This window comes from Battus philenor, unplaced genomic scaffold (assembly GCF_028537555.1).
Source record: "Battus philenor isolate CCGP_79_NKW_IND1 unplaced genomic scaffold, ilBatPhil1.0.hap1 SCAF_18, whole genome shotgun sequence".
NCBI classification, from domain to species: Eukaryota; Metazoa; Arthropoda; class Insecta; order Lepidoptera; family Papilionidae; genus Battus; species Battus philenor.
In genome coordinates, this window is record NW_027181680.1 from 10,031,316 (window position 1) to 10,055,306 (window position 23,991).

The window sequence follows — 23,991 nt, forward strand, 5'->3', positions numbered from 1 at the left end:
CCTCACTTGTGCCATTATCTCTGGCGCTTAATTGAATAATTATCTTCGTTCTGATTAATGTTTGTGCCTTGTTCCATTGTGTTTACACAAACGTGTGAATGAAGCATTGCTAATTTGTGATTTGCTTTTCTCTCGGTCGATTAGTCAGATGTTACAACTTCATTGTACTTTTTCTATGCTTAATACGTAATTCATGAAATCCTTGTAGGTAGATACAAGTTTTGCGCCTCTTTATGCTGTTACAGTAACATGCATTAAGTTTTCTGATTGTAATGACTTTTGTCTTTTGACAATGAGAGATACAATTTTAGGTTTGAATATAACTAGCGCAAAATCGATGCTGTGCAAGATTTCATATCTCAAATCCACTTGTATAAATACATCGTTATAGACGTGCAATTCCATTTATTACTTTATTAAGCGACGGCCGTTGGGACCGAAAGGTTCCCGAGTGGCGACCACGGGTCAATAGACACAGTGTCCCCCGCTAAGTGGACCGACGATATAGTCAAGGTCACGAGGAGTCGCTGAATACGAGCAACGTTCCTACAGAACCGGTAGGAAGCGGCCTGCAACCTGGACCTTACCACAAGCTAACAAGGTGGTTGTCCACCTTGTGGGACGTCGCTGTTTCACTAGTGCGTGGTCTCCATTTCAAAACCAACATATTATCGGCCAAAGTATTTATTTCTAATACCTCGTCTACTACTACTGTATATTTCAAACGTTCCATTTGAGGCTGTAGTAAAAAGAATTAACATATCGTTTAAATTTCTCCCATCTTACTACCCGTTGGTTTTTCATACTTCTTCACCATCAATTACTATATAGAAATTTAACAATCCACAACATAGTAAACATTGAAATTTGTAAGCTTTAAGCATAATTAATGACCACGATCCAGTAGAGTGCCCACTATGTGGACCTATGACATAGTCACTAATGCGGGAAATCGCAGGATGCGTGCTGCGAAAAACCTATAAAAGAGGCAATCTTTGGAACAAACCTATGCCTTGCACTGGGCGTCTATCGGCTGACATGATAATGTTGATTAAGAATTATTGTATTTCACTCTAAGGGCGCCATAGTTTATAAAATGTGAAGAAAAAATTACATTTAAAATCACTTTTAGATAATTGAACAATTAAGCTCAAGAAGGTAATAAAGAGTTAGATATACATAATACTCATGATTGTGAAACTAAACATTTAATTGCAGATTCCGTGATAGAAGTCTTAAGAGGGACAAATCAGCGTCCAGAAGTTCAGAGCTGGACAGCAGTCCAAACTCTGCAGGCTCCAGGTCTCATGACGGTGATCAAGATGACGATGATGATAGTCTCGATCTGAAGACAAAAAAGTAAGTTGATCAATGTTTATGTTTTATACATATTTAAACAATCACTTTTTAAGTTTTACCACTTTTTAACATTTATTTATGATCTCAGTTCATTGTTTTAGCACTTTTTCATTTAACAGTTTCCATAGCTAGTGTCAGTTTAAAGTTTCAATAAGTCGTAATATATTAAAGTACTTAATCTGTTACGTCTAAATTAGTTCGTTCTCTACAAGTTGTTTGAAATTTCATAATAAAAACGAATACTTTGTTCATAGGAATAACATTCAAAGGTGGTATTCGTTCAGGACGAGCGCATTGAATGGGGGCCCAAAAGCAAACAATACACTGCAGCCGGCACCCAACCAGAAAGACCCGGAAAATTACAGTAAGTTACATAAGCAATGCTAAGTGTTGATTTATGTTTGTAGCCTTCGCGCTTCGTATTGCTAACCACTACGACCACAATACTTTTATGTAAAAACCTTCTTGGCGTTCCATTTTCAATTCGAACGCCGACTTGATTTCTGACGCCATCAGGGGTGTGTTGTGATAAGGTAGTGTAATTTGTAAATACTCTGTGCATATGTGAATAAATCTTCCATCAATCTTGGCTTTTTATTACCAACGTTACCAAGGTGCTCGCGTCGTAAGGATAATAAATAAAAGCCAGGATCACAATCACTTCTACCCGATAAACGCATATAATTTATCGAAAGAAGATCATAAACATGCTAATCACGTATATGTTATTAGTACGTAAAAATAAGAATATGCACTGTCCTAAGTCCTAATAGACTGAACTTCCCAACAGCCCCTCCATATAACAATTCTTACAGGAAGAAAGATTTATTACTTTTAACTCATTAACTTCAACATTTAATAAAATAATTAGAATCTCGTACTAAAAACGTCATAGCTGATTTGAGGCAAAGGCTATTAAAAAACTTGTCGTTGGACAAAATTTAAATTAGATTTTTTAGCGTCGTTTATTTATAGAATTGTGGAACCATTTCTGCTTGTCAGATTATATTTCGCCAGTCCAATGCTTTATTAGCAATAAAATAATAGCAGGTTATTCAGGTACAATACTCAACGTAGATAACTAAGTGCTTTCAAAATATTTGCACCAATATCAAAATTTTTACATAGTTCTATTGAAACCGCTGTAACGCGCCTTAAGTACGCGCGAAGTGAGACGGAGGGTAGTATCGACTGGTCAATTAAATCAGTCCGCCGTCAACAATGCGGTGAGGTGGTAGTCGAGAATAAAAGCGTAGGTAGTCCAGCGGTAAGGACTGAGATTTGCGATCACCAATCCGCCTAACAAGCGTGGCGATTATGGTATACCGCCTCGTAAATATATTTGGGGGAGGCCTATGCCTTGCTGTGGGTGAAACTACGAGGACGACCACCTAGCTGGTTTTCCAAAGTTAGGGTACAGCGGTTTTGTTAGCACCATACTTTTTTTCATCTTCGAGCATTTTGATTAAGTCTTGTTTCGACCCCCGCTAAATCGTTATCTTTCTATTTTATCTACGATATTACTTTCTGAGGGTATTTATTATATCAAATTCACAAAACAATGTAAACAATTTCTTATAACGCTTCTTAGGAAGACCAACTTTTTATTTACGTTTCTACCTACATGACTTGTATTATTTTATATTAAAATTTCTTTTAAATAAACTTAGTGTCTCGGCCGATGTCCTCTCTGTCTTGCGGTCAACTGCACATCCTGAGGAAGCTGGCACTATTGCGACTGACGGCGTGCATGGAACGTTACTGTCCCTCGCACAAGTCCGGCTGGAACTGGGAGCTGCCCAAGCTTATAAGGAAGATTAAGACACCCGATTACAAAGGTAAATTTAATAATTATGTACAAAATGAAGCTTAAAACTGTGATGTCATTGATAGGCTGAAATCCCGTTATAACATCACCGTGATTGTCTTGTCACTGAGGAACGAAAAAGACACCTAAAGTAAATAATAGAAACTGAATGAATAAAAAAGTAGTAAAAATGTATATCACGTTTCTTGTAAAAAAATCATGAATAACAATAAACATTAATATAAGTCCTTTAACAGTGTTTAATGAAAGAAGAATATCTATTCTAGCAATAAAACCGCATTCATAATATTCGATCTATCAGAGAGCTGTAGATATTTTTCCATAAACAGATAAGTTTTACTTTTTCCCCTTCTTGAAGTGAACATCAATCTTGACGAAATTAAACACTGTTTTACCGTCAACATCACAAGATTCTTAAATGCACAACACAATAATACAAAATTGATTCATAAAAAATTATGCGAATTCCAAACAAAAGCTATTTCCAAAAAAATTACACCAAAATTGAAATCTTATTTTATATCCCTTATCGAAACAGAGAGCCGTGTGATACGAATTTTAACCAACAATAAATAACCTCGTGTATATAACACTCTGGGATCTGATTTGGATAAACCCGGCTTACAGCTGAAGCTTTTTTAATGTATTTCAACTCGCAAAATATTGGCCCTACTATTCTGCTTCAACTTTCGTCTTATCCGTTCGAAATAAGGGTTATTTTTCAACAATAACTTAGTATATATTTTCCAATAGAAACTCACAGAGATATTAAGGTCGTAAAACATTATTTTATTATAGACTCATAATACGATCTTTATTGCCAATAAAACTAGCTTTACTATATCATATAAATATATAATATAATAACCTATACTTATGATATAGAAAGTGAGCCCCATAAACGGAAGTACATAAAACATTAAGTATATTTTCAAAGTTTTCTCTTTATAAAATTAGTTGACATTTTTTTCATTGCTTATATATTATTTAAAACAATACTTAATAAGTTATAAAATAATAAGTAATACTTAATAACTTACAAAATATGATAAATGACTTGTATCATATATTTTATACAATAGCTGAAAAAGAGTTCTAAAATTAAAGAAAAATCCGAATTTGTTGTTCCGTAGTAATATTTTCCTCTACGGGAAAGTTTTTTAAAATCCGACGTACTGCAGTACCTATTTTCTACGTCTTAACAATGACGTAGAAACCAACGTAAAATGTATGAAACATTGCCGAGACATTACAAAGCAAGCAAGATGAAGGCTTTATTTAAAAAAAAAACTACCATCGCAATGAGGTATTCTTCTAAATATTAAATATTATAAAAAAAACTTTTCACTTAATGTACTTGTACATTTCTCTTTTGTTGTTATTAAATTAATATCATTTCTTGATATTTCAATAGTTTGTACTATTAGTAACTTGCTAAGCAAATTTCGTACGAAATATTGTAAATGCAGTCAAGCAAATGTCCGTCTCTGTGACTAGATTTTTCGAAATACACCTTTACGTATTGTATTTCGGTAGTTTACTTTTTAAATATTCGGTATCTGCTAACATAATTGTCAAGAATCAATATAATATATATTCATCCCAAGTATCGATCATTATTGCTGACGTTACATTAATGTCAGATGAACCCATGCGCATCTTTAAAGTTTTTTTTATTTAATTTTAATACTGGTGTTTCAGTAAAGTGCTATGTTGACCAGGTTACATTTTGAATTTTCAGATAAAACAGTGTTCGGTGTGCCTCTCACGGTGTCGCTGCAAAGAACTGGACACTCGCTGCCAAAACCTGTACAGTGCGCGCTCAACTGGCTCAAAACGAATGCTTTGGATCAAGTAAATATTATTGTATTAATATTTCCGGTAAACGCACCCTGTCTACCCACGAGATAGATATTCGAACTCTTAAAATCGCCAAGAGGCAACAGACACAAGCCGCTTTCAACCAACCGGTCTTATTGTAAATCTGTGGTGGAGAGTGGTGCGGCAGTGGACATCCCACGGCTGAAATGATGATGCAGTTTGCACAAAGGCATAATACAAGACTTACAGAGCCAGATTTGAGGTGATTAAGTGCTGAGACTTGTAGCCTCAACTCTTTGTATGAAGCTCCTTATCAATTCAGGAGCGAGAAATTCTTGTAATAAATATATAAATACGATGAATGTTTCTAGATGCCAGTTTTAGAGGGGTGAATATATAGCGCATATGGTGTTATTTAATGTATGGTTGACCCTTTCCAAAAATTAGTTATTTATTACCATCATCAACAAGCTTTAAAGCTTTTTGCTGACAAATGTGCCAAACATTCATCCTTTCAAAGCTTTGACATCTATGGTTAATAGTGTTATCCAGTATAATGTGTCACTCTGTATAATAAACTAACAATAGCGGATTTAAATTCTCAGGACTTTTTGACCAATCAACAAATGTTCGGACCCTTTTTGGTCCTTTTGGGTTTAACAAACAAAAAGTGTTATTTCAAAGGCAAAAAATATTTTGTTTATTTATTCATACACATATCGAAAAAAAATTAATGTATATGCTTGGTTTGTTTTCAGATGGGTATATTCCGTAAAGCGGGTGTAAAGTCACGAATAGCGAAGCTACGCGCTATGGTGGAAACGGCAGGCGCAGCCAATGCGGCCTTCGCCAGCGAGAATATCAACGTGGAGAGGTTACTGAAAATCCTTAAATATTGATCTTAATGTTATCCATTTTGAAACTGGTCATAACTTTTTAGTTGAACTATATGGATATACTGGGTTTTTTAAATACACACAAGCTGAAAGAAAATTCAGGTAACCGTGTCTAGAAATCCTGATGCAATCTTTGTTGAATTTGAATGTCTAAAAATTGAGGGCTACTCTGAAAAAATCGCAGTTTTCTATTTTTACAAAGAAGAAAGATAGCTACATAAAGTAACTTTACCGATGAATTACAGTGCCATAATATATAAGAAATCAAGTTTTAAATCATTTTCGTCAAAAAACGTTTAGTATTTAAATTAACATAGACCACCCTGAATACATATACTTAGTTTTTAATTACCAATTGTTCTATAGTATTAATGTTATGTAAAAAGGTGTTTTAATAGTAGTGTTTGATAGTTTAGGTAAATTGTCTTTGGCCATCATGAAAAAAAATTTCCGGTTTTTTGAACTTGACTTGTTTTTAATTATAATGCATTATTAACTTATTTTACAAGGGTTATCTATCATCATAAAGAAACATTGATTTATTTTTTGGAGCTTTTGTGCAGAAAAACGTATTAACAGTTCTACTTGTTCGGTAGATGCAGCTTGAACTTCGACGGTGCGCAGGCCCACGACGTGGCGGACCTCGTCAAACAATACTTCCGCGAGCTGCCCGACGCGCTTCTCACCAACAAGCTCAGTGAGACCTTCATCGCGATATTCCAACGTTAGTAAAAATGTACTTCATACATCTGTAAATAGTTCGAAATTGGAATTTACACATAATTCAATCATGACAATTGTGTTACCGTACAAATTATAATTAAATTTTTTGATGTAACACCGTGTCCGGAAAACGCTGGATACAAGTCGCTTCAAACCGATTTTATTATATATATATAGAGTAGTGCAATGCCAGCGTGGACGAACTAAGACTAAAATTATGTATGAATGCAACGGGTATAAAATATTTCTGTGAATTTATCTGAAAATAATATTGTCTATCATCAAAAGTATTAGCTGATAATTTTAGGTTTTGATGAAACGCATAACCTAAATCTTCTATGATCTATTGATGTTATATGCTGGATTTGTGTTAACTGTTCGGAAACAAATATCTGTAATGAAAGAGAGGACACAACAGTCTACCAATTGGCCTGGGACTGCCTATTTTGAGGACGAAATCTTTTGCACGGATACCTTACCCTATAAATCTCTTCATTCACACGGGTATGGGTTTTTTTACGCACTGAAACCTAACTAACTGTAGTAGTACATTTTTTTGGAGATCAGGTATCTCCAACAAATCGCAACCTTCGCTCGTAGATTACATATGTCAATCTCTGGGTTATTGCCTCTCTGCATAAAAGACAGTTATGTGATGTTATATTTCAGTTATATAGAAAGTAATAACTAACAATTTACATGATTGATTTTAGATGTACCGGAGCCTTTGAGACCTGACGCAGTGCAGTGCGCGTTGCTGCTACTCCCGGAGGAGCATTTGGAAGCTCTGCATTCGCTTTTAATATTTCTATCGGAGGTTTGTACATTTACCATTTTTTATCACCATATATAAAGTTATCATTCTCAAATATGCTACATTAATTTTGTTTTTCTATCAAAATGTGACAAAAATAGACAATAATAAGTAATTATCCGAATTTTAAAAACACTTTTTCTTAATATTATATATTATCAATACTACATTTATTACTTTTGAAACTATTGATTTGTGGACAGGGTGAAACATAAATTAATTGACAGCAAATAAACGTATCTCTTTAAAGCTTTCACATCTATAACCAATCACCCGAGTATTAACGATTAGCGTTGGCGAGAAAATGAAATATTTTAATTTTTTACTTTTTAGTAATTTTTTTTTATATATAGGTGGCGGAACATTCAGCAGTTAACCAAATGACGGCGTCAAATTTAGCGGTTTGCCTGGCGCCAACTTTGCTTAGGTTGCATCACGCGCCGCCACACACTGGAAGCACTAAAGAAGGAAATTCAAACAGGCAAGAAACACGTTCCATCTTTACATAGAAATCCTTATCATCTATACACGTGATGGATTTAACTTGACATCAACAAAAGATGTTATCCCTCATATGATGAATATTAATTTCTTAATTTAAATATGAATACGTCTGTAAAAAATTTTAGACGTTTGCTAAACATTGTATCCTCAACAAATATCTCATTACTGGAGACCCAGCACTTCGTCCACACTCTTATATGTGTGTTCTTACTATTCCCCGCCAATGCCCTGGCTTTTTCGAGAATCTAGTCTTTTCTGTTCCTCTCCATTGATTTAACTGAGCTGTACTTGATTCTTGTATTTGCATTTCACAGGATGATCATAGAGAGCGTGGCTGATCAACGGCAGATCAGTGAGAGCCGCGCCGCTCACGCCTGCCTACTGCTGCTCATTGCGCGCCACCAGCAGTTGTTCCTTGCACCCGCTGACATGCTGGCGCGCTGCAAGTTCAATTACTTCGAGGAGAGCGTGCCGGTTAGTGAACGAACGAATGATACACGAATAATAATCGAACGCAAAGTAACCAATCATCATCGTCATGTTAACTGACAGACACGTATTGCAAGACATAGGCCTCCTCCAAAGGTAGCCATAATGATGGGACTTATTTCAATGCCACCACTTTATACAGGATTACAAAAAGAGGTGTAAAAGCTATAGAGCTTGTGCTATACATTTACTTTTTTAAAGCTTTTTCACCAATAACCAATCACCCTTTGTATTGATTTAACAACGACAATATGTTGCTCAGGTTTCCATATATCGTTATTGTTTACGAAACACTTATCATAAAGGAAATAAATTACTTAACACATCTTAATACTTTCACGTGACAAAGAATAATATTTATTACAAAATAATTAGGTTCGATAACAATAAATTTTCTTTTGATTTCTATAATTTTACATGTTTTTATACACTAAATTATGTTTAAAACATCGTTTTTGTCAGAAATGTTCAAACCAAATTAAATATTTCCCAATACCATAATGTTTTTACACATTATGTATATTGTGTGACTGAAAAATCCGCACGGTCAGTAATTCCAACAGCACGACTGCACCAGCACGGTTTTAAATACGATTATTTAAAAAAGTGATTGAAAGTAATTTAAATATTAAATCTGCCACCAGACACCCTGTATAAAGGCATCAATGTTTTTTAAAATAACAATCAAATACATTATCAGGTTGCCTTAGAGGAACTCGGAGCCGATTTTAATCAAGACTGGAAGGGGTTTCAACAAGCCTGTATCAAAGCTTTACTCAAAGAAGCCAAAGAAAAGTAAGTTTTTTAAGGTTTATTCCTAATTTATGAACTTTAGATATAAATAGTAAGTTTGAACTCTAGTATAGTCTTAAACATTCCTCTCCTTAATGTGATGGTATGTCCGAGACAACATTAATAACAGAAATAGTTGAACTTATTTAGGTATATACCTCAAGTTATGGGCTTTTGGTTCTTTTTTACATATTTCTGCTATTTAAATACAATATATTACAAAATCCTCATTAGATTCTCTATCTCTAATTAGTCCCGCAAATGACTTAGTTTTCACCCTTCTATTAACTTTTTTTACTAGATCATACCTTTCTTGTCAAAATCATGGGACACTCGACAAGGATGTGCATAACTGTTTTATTCTTCTCGGAGTCGCAGAGGCACGGTGAACTATGACATTGAATTATTGTCATCAATCAATTTTTACAAATGCTTTGATTACGATAACTGTGTAAATAACTACATCATTATTATTTATATATTTTACGCTATACCAACAATTAAAGGTGTTCTCGGTTGTACCGTTTCCCAAATTATTCCAATAACAATTTAAAAAAATTCTAGTACTTTATAATATGTTACCTAATTTTGCATCTTGCTATTTAGTAGCTGTTTACTCATGGACATAGAATAATAATTGCTATTTCTATTAGAATCTAACTGTTTTGGTGCTTTTTTAGAGTCTGTGGCCGATCGGGAAAGAGGTGAGACATGGGTGTTAGAGCGATGTTTACCTTCCTAGCATTGTCGATGTTAAATTATCGGTTCTTTATTGAAAGTCCGATTGTCAGATTAACGAAAATTACAACTTATAACAAAAGTCTAACTAGATACAGATTAGAAAAAAAACATTTCGATTTACCAAAAAATATTATTAATAATATAACATGTAATAATACAAAAAATATTAATACTATTCATTTGATGGCGATTATTTAACAATAGCTTCAGTTCAAAACATACCTAAATAAATTTTGACACAATTCTGTACGTTTAAAATTTTTGCACGTGTTGCCTTTTTTATTTATTAATTGATGAGTCGTCAGTAATTCTATTTCCTGATGTTTAATCAATAATTAATATAATGAAAAATGTCTATATCCTATCAGAGATATTTTTTAACTTATCTGCGTTATGAACTACACGTTCACTAAATACTTATGTTTCTCTTTCGCATTAGTTATTAGTTAATGAACATACTAGAAATTTTAGTATATTTTTAAAAATATAACTGCATAATTCAATAAAGAACCGATAAAACTTAGAGAATGTCGTTATTAGTAGTGGTTTGTGTCTCTTAGATGTATTTTACATGTCTAAAAGGTTAAAAATACAATATAAATTATTTTCTTGTTGCCTGTCAATTAAATATAATATATAACTAAACTGTATTACCTAGTTTATGCTTATTTGGTTTAACACGTCTAAAACATTTTGCATTTTATGTTTACTAATATTAAAATAATAATAATATAAAAGTAATACGGAATCGACAGTAATTAAAATTTTAAAAATCGTAATATTCGGAAACGATTTCTTATAACGTCTTAAAATATTCAAAATACAGTTTTACAACTGATATCGCCATCTTGTCCACATATTGAAATGTAAAATAGCCGCCATTATTTTTCTGCACTTTACTCACTAGTCAATCACAATCGTTAGTCCATCAAAGTCACAAATTTAACCTCTGCGATATAAAATACGTATGTCTACGAATCTTATGTACAACTACATTGTAGTTAAAAACTCCATGTGTACTAAGTTCCTGATGATTACATCCGCAAACATTTTTATAATTTGACTTAAGGTAACCCTGACCCTTCGTTATGATTCCCTGAGGCACTCATAAATCAATTATTATATTACTTCGCATATAAACACTTGAGAATACAGATTTTACTTAATTCCTCTGTCGCTTCAAAACTTATTTTGGTCTTGGACGATACACTTTTATTCTTTATTATTTTTTATGACTGCTATTGGGGCAAATGACAAATAATACTCAAACAATTTTATAATCTCCGTTCAAAATTTACGCACGAAGTCAACGACCACTTCTTAATTCTTCATATATAATGACTACAATTAGGTTTTTGATGAGAACACATATTTTTAGTATCATCGTGAATGATAAGCTAAATGAATTAAAGCGATAGATAACACCATCATATAAAGGCTGGTATTTTGTTACTCCGATAGTCTTGAATATTTCCAAGATATCTATGTTTCATTTTTACTTACACCGCTGAGGTGCCTTTATGAACCATGCAACAATAGAAATAGTAATATGTACGTAAATTATTGTGAATATAAATAATAATATAAACACTGGGTCAATGGACTGGACCTTCGAGTTTCAAGAGTTATGTACGATTACTCATTGCAAAAACCATCGCAGACAGACAAAATCATGTTGTTTAAGTTGGTGACTACTAGAAGCTAACACGAGATAAAAGCTACGTATCAGGCAGATTATATCCAGCTGTAGCTAGAAACGTTGCCAACACTTGCGGAAGTGAAACTTATGGCTGAAAACAGCATCCATACAATTCGTCAAATGGGTTAAACTGACCACACCATGGAGCTTCACCAAAACGAAAGGCGGGTTCACATTTCGTTAAAAATCTATGTGACATCCCGTGCTTAGGCATATGAGAATCCTGAAGTTTAGTACTAAACATAGTTTAGGCTAGGCATATTTGGCACTCTGCCATTTCCAGTCCACGGAAACTTTAAATGCCACTATGACAAACTGCAACCTTCCGAAACACCAGTCCACTAACTGATGTAATGTCAATAAACAGGAGTCGAGGCTGGATGTCAGTGTCGGGTGCAGCCGGGCACGTGGAGCTCTGCTGCAAGAAGGTGGGCGACGGCCACCCACTGCGGCTATGGCGTGCCACTACTGACGTCGAGGCACCGCCGCAGGAGGTCATGCAGAGGTAACTATCTTACAAAGGACTTCATCATATAATTTATAACGATCGTGACTCGCACTGTCTAATTACTCCGTTTTTTCTTCTGAGTGTTTCCTCCATCTTGCATTTCAAGAAGCTTTGCAAAAAATCAAGTCTGGACAAACAAAAACTAGCATTTGCTAATTTTGATTCGTTAAAAATAAAAGTATGGGTCCAACATTTTATTTTAATGTTTTATCATTACAATTGTTGAATGCAGGCCGCTTCATACCGTTACAATTGGTAGTCTCTGGGAGTAGTCTATCTCCAGCAGCGAACGTCTTGCGGTTGAAATTATAATGATGATAATATTATAATTTGTCCTACAACTTCTAGATTTAATTAACTGTTATGTAAGGTTTTTTCTCGGAGAACAGTTACGATTTCTTTATTCAGTACCGGACCTAGTAAAGACTGGTGTGTCTCACATGTCAAAGCTTCTTCTGAAATATGCAGAGTTCTTTTCCACGTTATATACTATTTGCATTTATAAGTCTTCTTGTATGTAGTCCTTAACAATTAAGCAGCTATTTATTTATTTTTTTATTTATTTATTTAATATTCTTTACTGTACACGTTAAGATACATTCAATAAGTTTTACAATAATATACAAAAAAGTACAATGGGCGGTCTTATCACACAAGGCAATCTCTTACAGACAACCATAGTATGGAAAAATGGTAAAAGTACTAATAAAGGGTAGTTTACGTGTACAAAAACACTACTTAGTTAACTCTAATGAAATAACATAGTATTATTAACTGTTTCAGAATCCTCCGCGAGCGGCATATATGGGACGACTCGCTGGTCAAATGGCGAGTTGTGGAGAAGTTGGGAACAAACGCAGAAGTGTTCCAGTACATTACGGCTTCCAGCATCAACCTACCGCCCCGAGACTATTGCGTTTTAAGGTAAATTCATTTTTATTTGATAGAAAATAAAACTGAATTTAGATCTTCTTTAATCATCATTATTATCATGTCAGTCAAAAACGCCCACTGCAAGTCATAATGCAAGGACGAGCGGTGTAGCGCTGCCCGCATTCAGCAACTTCCCGCGACCTCGACTATACCGTCGGTCCACCTAGCGGGGAGCCTACCCGACCCGTGTCTACCAGCTCGTGGTCGCCACTCGAGAACCTCTCGTTTAATGGCACTCTTTAACTTGACAATTTATGAATATTCAAAACTCATTCTGTTCTTAGAAGAGAATACAACAACTTTGACAAAATGTTTTGAGTCCAGTGGGTAGAGCAACTCGTTCACAAGCTATATACAAAGGTTTTAAAACTCGATATTTTGCGCAAAACACTTCAAGAAATCACATGTGAATACTATATAAATAGAAAAGAGCATTTATTGAATCATAGAATTTCGAATCATCGAATTCCTATTTTTATATTGGTTAAAGGAGAATTTATCGTACCAATATTTAGTTCTTCATTGTAGGTATTATAGACAATTTAGATCGATCTCGCAATAATACTTGGAATTGGTTTTCCAGGTCATGGCAGCAGGGCGGGGGAAGCAGTGGCGGTAGCGGTGGTGGCGGATGGTGTGCAGTTGCAGAGACGTCGGTGGCACACGCTGCGGCTGCAAGCAGTGGAGGCGCGCGTGGCGTGGTACTGGCGTCGAGGTACCTGGCTCAGCCCGCCGGCAAAGGTCGCAGCCGCCTTGTGCATCTCGCCAGGGTCGACACCATGTACGTTACGACTATAAGTGTTACGATATCTGTCGCCCCCAACTCCCAGCAATCTTTCATATTCTGTACCGGTCTTCGGCGTTATCATATACATTACGGCCACCAATAAAAAATCAAAGCACTCACATTGTTTTTTCTGGGATTACAGTATCGATTAATATAATTGCAGGGGTCGCACTCCCGAATGGTACAACAAATGCTACGGCCACATCTGCGCACTGTACCTGGCGAGAATCCGAGCATCGTTCAAGCACAACACAGAAGGTCCGGAATCGAATGTATGATCCAAACATTCCGCTTAAGCTACGCCCACATCGGACGTCGCTTAAGTACGACACACAGAAACATAATGGTTTCTGTGAAAAAAGAATATTTTTTCAAATAATAGTAGAATATTACAATATCACATTGGATGCGTGACCAAAATTTTGTTATTTAAATAGTTGTATTTTATTGTGTAAGTAATACGCGAAACAAACAAAAGCATAATTCGAAATAAACACTTATTAGATTTTAAAAAAATTCATTACCTACCTCTGTTATTAAAGGTTTATTATTATATCCTATTATTAAATCCCGTTTGGGATCTACCAAAAAACCTGACTGCTTTTATTGTGAAACTAGTTCGTTAGGTTAGTTCGTATTTAAAATATTAACATTTAGACCCTTCCAAGGTGCATTGTGGATATTATTAAGGTTATGCTTCTAATAATAATAACATCACATAATATTTTAAGTACGTGATATTGATATCGACATTATGTCAATAATAAAAAGGTGTAATCTCATTTTGGCGCGAATATATTTTACCACAGATAATAAAGTTATCATAACATATCACTAGTCATATATATGGATGTAATTTTCAATAAAGCACATAATAACCGTACCTGTCCTGATTTCAGGAATATAAATAGTATTATGTTATAGAAAATATTATATATATTCGATTGATGCAATTTTAACGTTATTGAGGGCACATTTTGAGTCATGAATTAAAAATCTAAGAAGTAATTATCATTGATATTGTAAAGTTTCTTTGTAAAAAGTCTGATTTGTAAATATTTAGTTAGATTGTAATTTTTAATAATTAATTGCTATTCAATATTATTGTAGCTTTATTAACAATTATATGAAGTGTCTTTCATAAATTAAAATCGCTTAAAATGTAGCTATGTGTCGATGTAATATATTTTGGATTAATTTTTGTTCTTTGAATTCACTTGATTCACGGCAAATTATTCTTGAAATGTTATAGCAATAAGACACTTCATATGTATACTTTTATTTAATTTCCTATATAGGAAAATCAATTTTAAGCCAAATATCACAAAAATAAATTTATATTGGAAAGTTGTAAATAGATAAAAAAAATTATGATATTTTACGGAGAAAGTATAATCTCATATTTGTGTGTTGTTAGTTACCTGAGAAATCACAAATGTAGTAACCATGGTGCCGTCTTTATGTTAAATGTTTATTACTAGTTCACCATCAACTGTTAGGGCCTAATGGATTCCGGCTCTTATTTTTAAAATAGTACGATCGTGTTAAAATTATGCAACCCAAAAATAATTTGCTGAACTGTCTCGCGTGTAAATCTATATTCATTGCACAATATCAAATTAAACTGCATTTTTAACGAGACTACGGTTCCCAAAAAGGGCAATTGCAATACTCAATAATTCAATCCAATACATAAAGCATAATATATAAATACAGTCTATTAACTTACATAAATTATTAATATAACAATTATATATATTTAACGAGAGACATATGTACCTTTGTGAGATTTTAAATGTATTTTATATGTGACAATTCTATTAAAAAAATAAACGGTCATTCCATTTTTAAATCTTAAAAATTAAGCTATGTGTCAAATCGTAACTGTCAAAGCCGTAACTATCAAATGTCAAATGCAAATCGTGTCGTTACGATCTATTGTTGTAATAAATGTTTGTTATTTCAATGCACGTTAATATCTATATTATCAACTGGTATTTATGCGTAGATTAAAAAGAAATATTCACCGTTAATACTCCATAATGTCTGTTATATTGTGTAAAGTAAACTAATGCATTGTGATTTTATTCTCTATGAATTATATGGACCATTATAAGTGATGAATCTTAGAGAGTTTTTTTTTTTAATTTCTTAAATCCTTTAATTACTAATTGCAGATGATGTAAGAAAGTATCCATACTTTTTTCAATGGTTATATTCGTAGAATTTATTAAATACTAGCTAATCCAATCGACGTTGTCCTGTTCATATCCTTCTGGGTCTGTACCTTCATTGCTGATGATCGCGCTATTCGTGGAAAGCCTTCGTCAAAGATTCTTCTAGTTGCCTCCACGGGTCCCTATTATCAGTTCTTCTGAGTGCTTCCATTATTGCGAGGCCCGTCACCATCGGCACAGAGTTCGCCTTGCGTTGGTGTTCACCTTGATCACTTTCCCACTACATTTCCTACGACAATCAGCATATCACGCGTCTCTACTTGCCTCCGAACAATATGACAGAGATAGTTCAGATACGCTTGTAGCAGATGGTGGATACCCTAGTCTTTATGAGAATTAGAAATGATGATCGAGAACAGATCTGTTGGTTCTCCTGGAAAACCACGCTATACGTAGTATAATTCGCCTGCATCACAATATTACATTAATAAATAGAAAAGATTATTCCAAAAATGCACCTCGTAATGCTTTTCAATACACTTATTTTTCAGTTTTTTTTCTTGTTACGTAAATAATATTACTAATTTTTCAACACGGGAACAGATATGTAATCGGGCAAAAGAAAGCATAGATTTTCTATGTTGATGCCACAAACATTCAACATTGCAAAGGCAAGCCGCACTGAAAATTGTAATGTTGTTTTTATTTATCATAACAACCTTTTACAAAATAGGAAACTAATAAAAAATGAATGTAATTTTTAGTGTAGAAATTCTTGTTATAATTAACCAAATGCACAATGACTGCGAAATTATCATAGTATAATAGTCAAATTTTTTTCTATATTATCAACACATAGTATACGCCTTTGTATACACGATGTACAAGTTCACCCACAAAGTGACAGACCTCATTAAGTTAAACCCGCTTCCAACAGTATCTAATAGAAAAATATGGGGGGCCTATGTCCAGTAGTTGTCAGAATACGAATGGTATGATAATAACGATTATGATTTACGCCTTTTATTATTGACGTTCTTCACCACGTGAGCTTCTGCTTTCTTATATAAATCAATAATACTAATTAATGATAGAAATACCCTATCAACCAAAATTCTCATACATACACAAAGTCCAAAGTTCAGTCTCAAAGTTCTCCTCAGTAGAACGTAAATAAAAGTGCCTATTTTTCCTTTATAAATAAATAAATAATAGTGTAAAATTCTATTTGTTTACAAAAAATAAAACTTTTTAAAGCAATTTGCTCAGCTTTTACTACATCTACAGTAATTTGAGTCACAAGACAAAGAACCGAAATCGCCGATTATTTTGAAAAGTAAATTAAAAAAAAACAGTTGTTTTTTTAACACAATTTAGTCGCCGTACTTGACTACAATTAGATGTTCTGTCAATTGATAATGACAGCTCTGTATTTTTTTGTTACGTACATTTTAATCTTTCTTTTACTACCCTAAAAATTTCAACCAAAATATTAAAGAAGACTAACTTCTTTCACGTTATTTTTTTTTAAATTCAGTTAGCGCGTTGCTTTAATATATATTACCGATCTTGATGGTGTGTATGTAAGTTTTGTGAAAGTTCCAGTTTATGTTGTAAAAGTGAATTAGTGTGAAATTCAAAGATCGTCCGGTATACAATATCTCTATGTTATAGATAAGATACCAATACCAGTATCATCTATATTGTAGTAAGTTTATAGAACCTATTACGTAGAAATTATAATAAATTACGGTAAATTTTGTATTATATTAATACGGCTTTATTACAGTCTACAATTCATTACAAGATAACAATAAATCCAGAGAAGTATGGACGCAAGGTCAACAGATGTAAGAAAACACGTTCGTCGATCTCTTGCACTAAATTATTTCGGAGTCAATGCCGGGTATGTACTTGAATTATTAGGTGACATTCAGGGAATGTTCGTCTCAAGTGAAACTGAAACCGACTCAACGGTGGAACCCGCAAACATGTCATTATCGCCACGCATTCCGGAAGAATCAGCGATGAACTTGGTACCTAAGCGCAATGCATCAGATACAAGTTTGATTTCTTTATATTCTGAACATCATCATCCAAATATTCACGAAACCGTTCACGAAGGAACTGCTCCGTCTTCTCATCACAACGACTCTTCACAAGATTTCGAGGACTTTGGTACTCCATGCTCTTCTAAGACCTTAGATCGTCCTCCTCCGATATTAATATGTAAGAAGAGTGAATGGAATAGAGCTAGTGATTTATATCAAACGAATATCGCAGTGACCGAAATATCGATCAAACACAAGGGTATTCAAGTGATGGTGAAATCACATGCAGATCATCAGGCCCTCGCCATATGGTTACGAGCGCGAAAGATACAATATCACACATGTGAGAATCCGAGATGCGTGCTCTGTGAAAGGTATCCTAGAAAACTTTCGCGCGAGTTACTATCAAGTACACCAAGCCCCTATACTGACAATGTAGATGTCTCGACCTTCGACAGACAAGATTGGAAGGATTGCTTTAAGGAATTCCGTCTCTTCCAAGTTACCGTTAGAGACCTAATGAACAAGATTAGAAACCTAACCACGATGGACGTACCACTATCTGTCCTAGACAACGACAGTATTGTAAACACTATTATGACGCTACGGGAGATGGATATTCCATTTAGGGACAATGAATCTAGGGAAACTTTATAGATGACCTGTAAATTTATAATTATCTAGTTATTTTCGCTAAGGAATTTTGTATTTTCTAAATATCACAAACATGCAATTTTTTAAAATGCTTTTAACACGTTTATCATTTGTCCATCTAAATTATATGTAATTTTGTTACTAAAAAACCCATCAGTAGAAGTAGTTTCTCACTATCCTCCATTTTGAAGGTTTGTTTCGAAACATTTCGGTTGCAATCGCTTTTTTAGTTTTTTAAAAGTGAAAATATAATTTAATTTTTTATTTCTTTTAATTCACATTACACCTGTTTGGCAAAAAAATACCATTGAACTCAAAATGCTGTTTCTATATCAAAAGTAGTAAGGACGTATTTTAACAACGCAAAGACGGTAGTTAAAAAATTTGCACCTCGCAACACCGTTTCATAAAAACACCTATTATTATATCCTCTTTGAACAAAATATTTTTTTATCAGTCGGTAGTTTATCGTAGCGTAGTCAGTTCTTAGGTTAAATTTATTCAGTCTTCATTACAGCTAGGTACCCATGTACGCTAATAACGCTTAGGCCAAAACTTGTTGTTTCAATAACATATTGAGGATCTGATGCTTAATAATAATCGGACAATAGCCAACAGTTTTTCGTAATTTGTGTGTTTTAAAACGTTTCTCAAAATTAATTTCCCTGAATATCCCACTTACTTTTAAATATTTTGAAGAGTAATATTAGTTGTTATTTGTGCTACGAACACCATTGGTACCGCCGAATTATTGCCAAATGCAGTGATCTACGACGGTAAGTAATGTTCTATATTTTTTCCTAAGAATAAGGCACACCACACGACATATATTTTTACCACGAGTTGTAAAAATTTTCAAGTATAGTAAAATTTTTAAACGCCTTAAACATAACAGCATGAATGGAATGCGTTAAATATATATTTTCCAAATAATTTTATCCAGAAATCATATTATTAAATTCATCTTCACCCTTAGGCGAAGGCCTCATAGATGTTGCAATGAAGGCTACTCGAGGTCCCATGCTACAAGTGATACAGAACAATCGAAGGTGACCAGCAATTGATATACAATCTACCCACATTGCTGTTTAAAAATATCTACGATATCTAAAAATAATTATATAGATTTTGCAATAAAAATTCTAAAAACAAAATGGACCACTCAGAAATTTTTAAGTATCATCGGTGTAAAGCCAATCCTGCAAATACCCCCTCAGCGAGTTTCAATAATAGTGGAGCAACTCAGGGTTATCATCTGTGTAACGAGGCTAAACCCCAAAATAATCAAAAATCGGAACAAACCTTGCCGGACATGACCTGCTCCATCGACGTTGCGGAAGTTCCACCTCCTATATTGTTACGAAATAAGGCTGATTGGGATCAGGCTTGCTCCGCATTTGATAAAAATATTACCCTAAGTCAGGCAGTGAACAGACAAAAGGGGATTCAGATTACTGTACCCACCATCGAGGATCATCAAGCTCTTACAAAATGGTTGAAAGCTCGAAGAATACACTACCATACTTGTGAGAATCCTAACTGCGCGCTTTGCGAACGAGTTCCTGCCAACAGTCGCAGTAACACCGGCAAAGCAAGATTCAGGCACCGTAAGGGTGACAAGCGAGGAACTCGGTTAGAGGCGCCCCCTACCCGTGTAGCAGCGCCCCATTCTCCTTCGACTTCCGCGCCGACTAGATCTGCCATATCTGCGACTACCCATGTGGCGGCAGGGCCCTCCGCAACTCCTTTATCCCCTACATCCTCCAAACCGCTTGGAGCCGTTGCGCCCACCGTATCTCTTGCAGCTAATACGACCTCCGCGCCCGCTTTATCGGTTGGGCCATCTGTGTCACCTGTACCCGTTACAACTTCAGAGTCACCTGTACCCGTTGCAGTGCTTACATTGCAAGCACCCATTGAGCCAGTAACGTCTCCTTTACCTGTTGCCCCCTCGTCACCTTTTGTTACACCCTACTTACCCTTTGTGCCTATTTCCACCGCTGCGTCTCCCGTTGTTACATTTCAGCTTCCTCTTGTAAATACACCATCACCGCCACATGCACATATTGCTAGGTCATTACTTCATACACACATTGCTTCATCACCACCTCGTGCACATTTTGCAACATCACCGCCTCGAGCACCCTATGCACCATCACCGCCTTTTGCACACATGCTGCCATTATCTTCTCGTACACACGTTGTGCCATCACCGTCTTTTGTATACCACGAGCGATCGCCGCCTCGTGCACGTATTACGCCATCGCCGCCTCTTGCACTCGTTGTACCATCACCTTCTCGTGGACACGTTGGGCCATCATCGCCCCTTGCACACATGGTGCCATCGCCTTCTCGTGGACACGTTGGGCCATCACCTTCTCGCGAACACGCTGACCCATCATCGCCCCTTGCACACATGGTGCCATCACCTTCGCGTGATAACGTTGGGCCATCATCGCCCCTTGCACATATGGTGCCATCACCGCCTCTCGCACACTCTCCATCAATCGAATTCGACCCACTCCTCGAGCTTGGCATAGACCCAAACCTAGTGCCCGATCCAGGTCCTACCGCAGTTCCTATGGCCACTTTTGAAGAGTATGTTAGTGAAATAAACGCCTTCTTTAATGGTGTAAGGGAACTAGCTTTTAATATGAAAAGAGCAGGCTCGCAAAAAGAGCTACTGCTGACGTGCCTTAATAATATTCAGTTTATTAACACCATTACCGAGCTCGGCGTGCTTAGGTCTCTTGAAGACAATAATTAATTCTGCGCGTATTGTTTTTATGTTAGCCAAATGCTTTTAGAACTGGACTTAGTTATTAGATCAAGATTTGAAAAATTCTATATCGGCTAAAATATCAATATTGAAAAAAAAATTATAACCGTGACATTTAATAATGAATCACAATAGTACATTATTCGCAATGCAAAGAATTATAGATTATCGTAATAATTATTATTACAAGTTAACTCCGACGGTAAAAGTAATTCTGCCTACCTAAACAAGAACAAGCTTGGTGTTTGCATTGTTATTAAAATGATCGGTTTGTCTACAAAAACATCGCGTAAGCTTTCTACTTTTTTTTTATCTATAGTCCAGCCTTCTTCTGTCAATAGTACTTAACCGTTAGTACATCAATTAAACAATATTAATAATAATGTACTGAGTTTAGTTTAATTGTATAAATGAATATCCATCCTATAAATATACAGATTAATTTAAACAATTACAAGTAATAATTTATAACACTAACATTAAAATATTTTATTTATAATTACATACATAACTTTCGATATATTTTCAGCGCAAAAATATAGCACAGATTGTTATTACAATGACATCACACAATAGAATAAAACAGTAGAAACATAAAAAAAGTACATTCTAATATCGATATTAACCCGTGTCAATTTTTTTAAGAGTCGTATTACAATTTCACAATACCATAAAATAATTTAAAGAAGCTATATAATGCAAGAAGTTTTGTAAGGCAAGCTAAGTATACTGACTGTACTGACAGATGTAACAACGAAATAGTCAAAGATAGTTTAATTCGTCGTTATAAATAGCAGTACAATCATATGTAGTGCTTTTTCGATATTCACCCTGTACCACCAGCATCATTTTTGTCCCTAAACGAGATTCTATTTCACCAAAATTATTCATATGAACGTTGTAAGAAGGACATAAGTGGGATTATTGGTCAAAAGAGTGGGCAGAAATTACTCATCCCAAAATAGTCATGACATTGATCAAACGCAAAGTACCATGATGGGGAGTCGTCAAGGTTAATTCTACCGACAGAGCTTATTTACCAATATATGAAAAATCTTGGGAAGGAGACGGTGACGATAACATTATATGATCCGACAGTATTTCACGTAAGCATAAACTTATTTTTTATTCTGTTTGTATTATTAATACATTGAGAAAATTCTACAATTACCTCACCATATTCATCGGTGTCTAAGCGTATTAAACACATATTTTATGTTTTGCTAATTTAACACCTGTAAGGCTATCTGTTGATAACATTTTTCAAATTTACCATTACAATTAAACATTAACGTAGGTTACGCTCACAAAATAAATTCAATTTCAATCTACCCTATCTGTACCAAAATAATGATTTATAATTTTTGATAGTATATTTAAAACTACAATACATAATTTTCTATGATTTTAGACGACGTACGCATACGGCAAATTTCACAAATGTACCGAAGAGTGAAAAGGAAGACGGTTACGCAAATTGGATTACTATTGGTCACAGAACCGAATGGATCATGAACAAAGCTTTCATCTGCATTATTCGAAGAAAAGACTGTTTAACCACGAAGACAACATAAGTAATGCCTTCTCAAAACTATTATTGAAATTACAGCATTTAATTTTAGAAGGCCATCTCAAGTATGTAGAGATCACATAATTTGTCCGAAATATTTGGACGCATAATCTAAGTGATTATTGACTAGAATTGAATGTTAAAATTATCAAAAATGTAAATAGATTTTTTCGTTCGGATCGAAGTTGATAATTTCATTACAAAAACGCTAAACAAATGGAGATCTCGAACAGAAATTTTATTAGCATATTTCAGATTTTTTGAGTAATTTTAATACTTCATTTAATAGTCTACTGGTGCATAAAGAAACGTAATTTTCAAAATCTAGCATTATAGATTCTCGAAACTAGTTTAAATTGAATTAAATTTATGTATAACGGTCACCTAGTGTGACTGAAAATTATTTCCTTGTCATAATTATGTCAAGCTTGTATCTATATTGTTAAAAAGACTGTACTAGCGAACACTAAAGATACTAAAGATAAACACAAAAGTGATATCACTAGCTAGTATTGTAATTATAGTATTTAGTTTTAGTAATTAGCCTAAAGTATGACGACGTCATTTAGTGTGACGGAAATTTATGTCTTAGTATACATGTAACTTAGTTGTGTCGAGCTTGTATCTATACTAGACACCGAAAATAACAACAAAAACAATATCACCTGTTGCAATCTAATATATAATTTCATTAATTAAATGACTGATTATCATTACAGAAAATACTTTTCGCCGAGCCATATATTTTAATAACAAAATATGTTTCATGTAATTAAATTAACGGCATTTCAGAGATAATGATATTTTAGTTTGTATTTTTTGTAACTTATCGCATCATAGTCAATAAATAAAAACTATTTTACCGT

The 23,991-nt window shown here is 34.5% G+C and overlaps 2 protein-coding genes across 4 annotated transcripts in view; both read left to right on the forward strand.

The window, feature by feature from the left end:
• Positions 1–16,023, forward strand: part of cv-c (crossveinless c) — a 317,550-nt gene extending 301,527 nt beyond the window's left edge. For all 3 annotated transcript variants that reach the window (XM_068763532.1, XM_068763533.1, XM_068763534.1), the window contains 14 exons: positions 1,219–1,359; positions 1,614–1,723; positions 3,030–3,197; positions 4,929–5,041; positions 5,767–5,882; positions 6,501–6,628; positions 7,341–7,444; positions 7,795–7,922; positions 8,260–8,419; positions 9,135–9,229; positions 12,034–12,171; positions 12,958–13,098; positions 13,691–13,888; positions 14,058–16,023. In XM_068763532.1, the coding sequence (XP_068619633.1) occupies positions 1,219–1,359; positions 1,614–1,723; positions 3,030–3,197; positions 4,929–5,041; positions 5,767–5,882; positions 6,501–6,628; positions 7,341–7,444; positions 7,795–7,922; positions 8,260–8,419; positions 9,135–9,229; positions 12,034–12,171; positions 12,958–13,098; positions 13,691–13,888; positions 14,058–14,172 (1,855 nt within the window). In that variant the 3' untranslated portion in view covers positions 14,173–16,023. The remainder of the gene's footprint in view (positions 1–1,218; positions 1,360–1,613; positions 1,724–3,029; positions 3,198–4,928; positions 5,042–5,766; positions 5,883–6,500; positions 6,629–7,340; positions 7,445–7,794; positions 7,923–8,259; positions 8,420–9,134; positions 9,230–12,033; positions 12,172–12,957; positions 13,099–13,690; positions 13,889–14,057) is intronic.
• A 2,978-nt stretch (positions 16,024–19,001) lies between these two features.
• Positions 19,002–21,916, forward strand: LOC137920270 (putative uncharacterized protein ENSP00000383309). Its single transcript, XM_068763554.1, has 2 exons — positions 19,002–19,552; positions 19,753–21,916. The coding sequence occupies exon 2, from the start codon at positions 19,930–19,932 to the stop codon at positions 21,541–21,543; it is 1,614 nt and encodes a 537-aa protein (XP_068619655.1). The 5' UTR covers positions 19,002–19,552; positions 19,753–19,929; the 3' UTR covers positions 21,544–21,916.
• The last annotated feature ends 2,075 nt before the right edge of the window (positions 21,917–23,991 follow it).

What these genes read in the sequence shown, in the direction of transcription:
- LOC137920270 (XM_068763554.1), top strand. Translation starts at nt 19,930, where the DNA reads ATGGACCACTCAGAAATTTTTAAGTATCATCGGTGTAAAGCCAATCCT.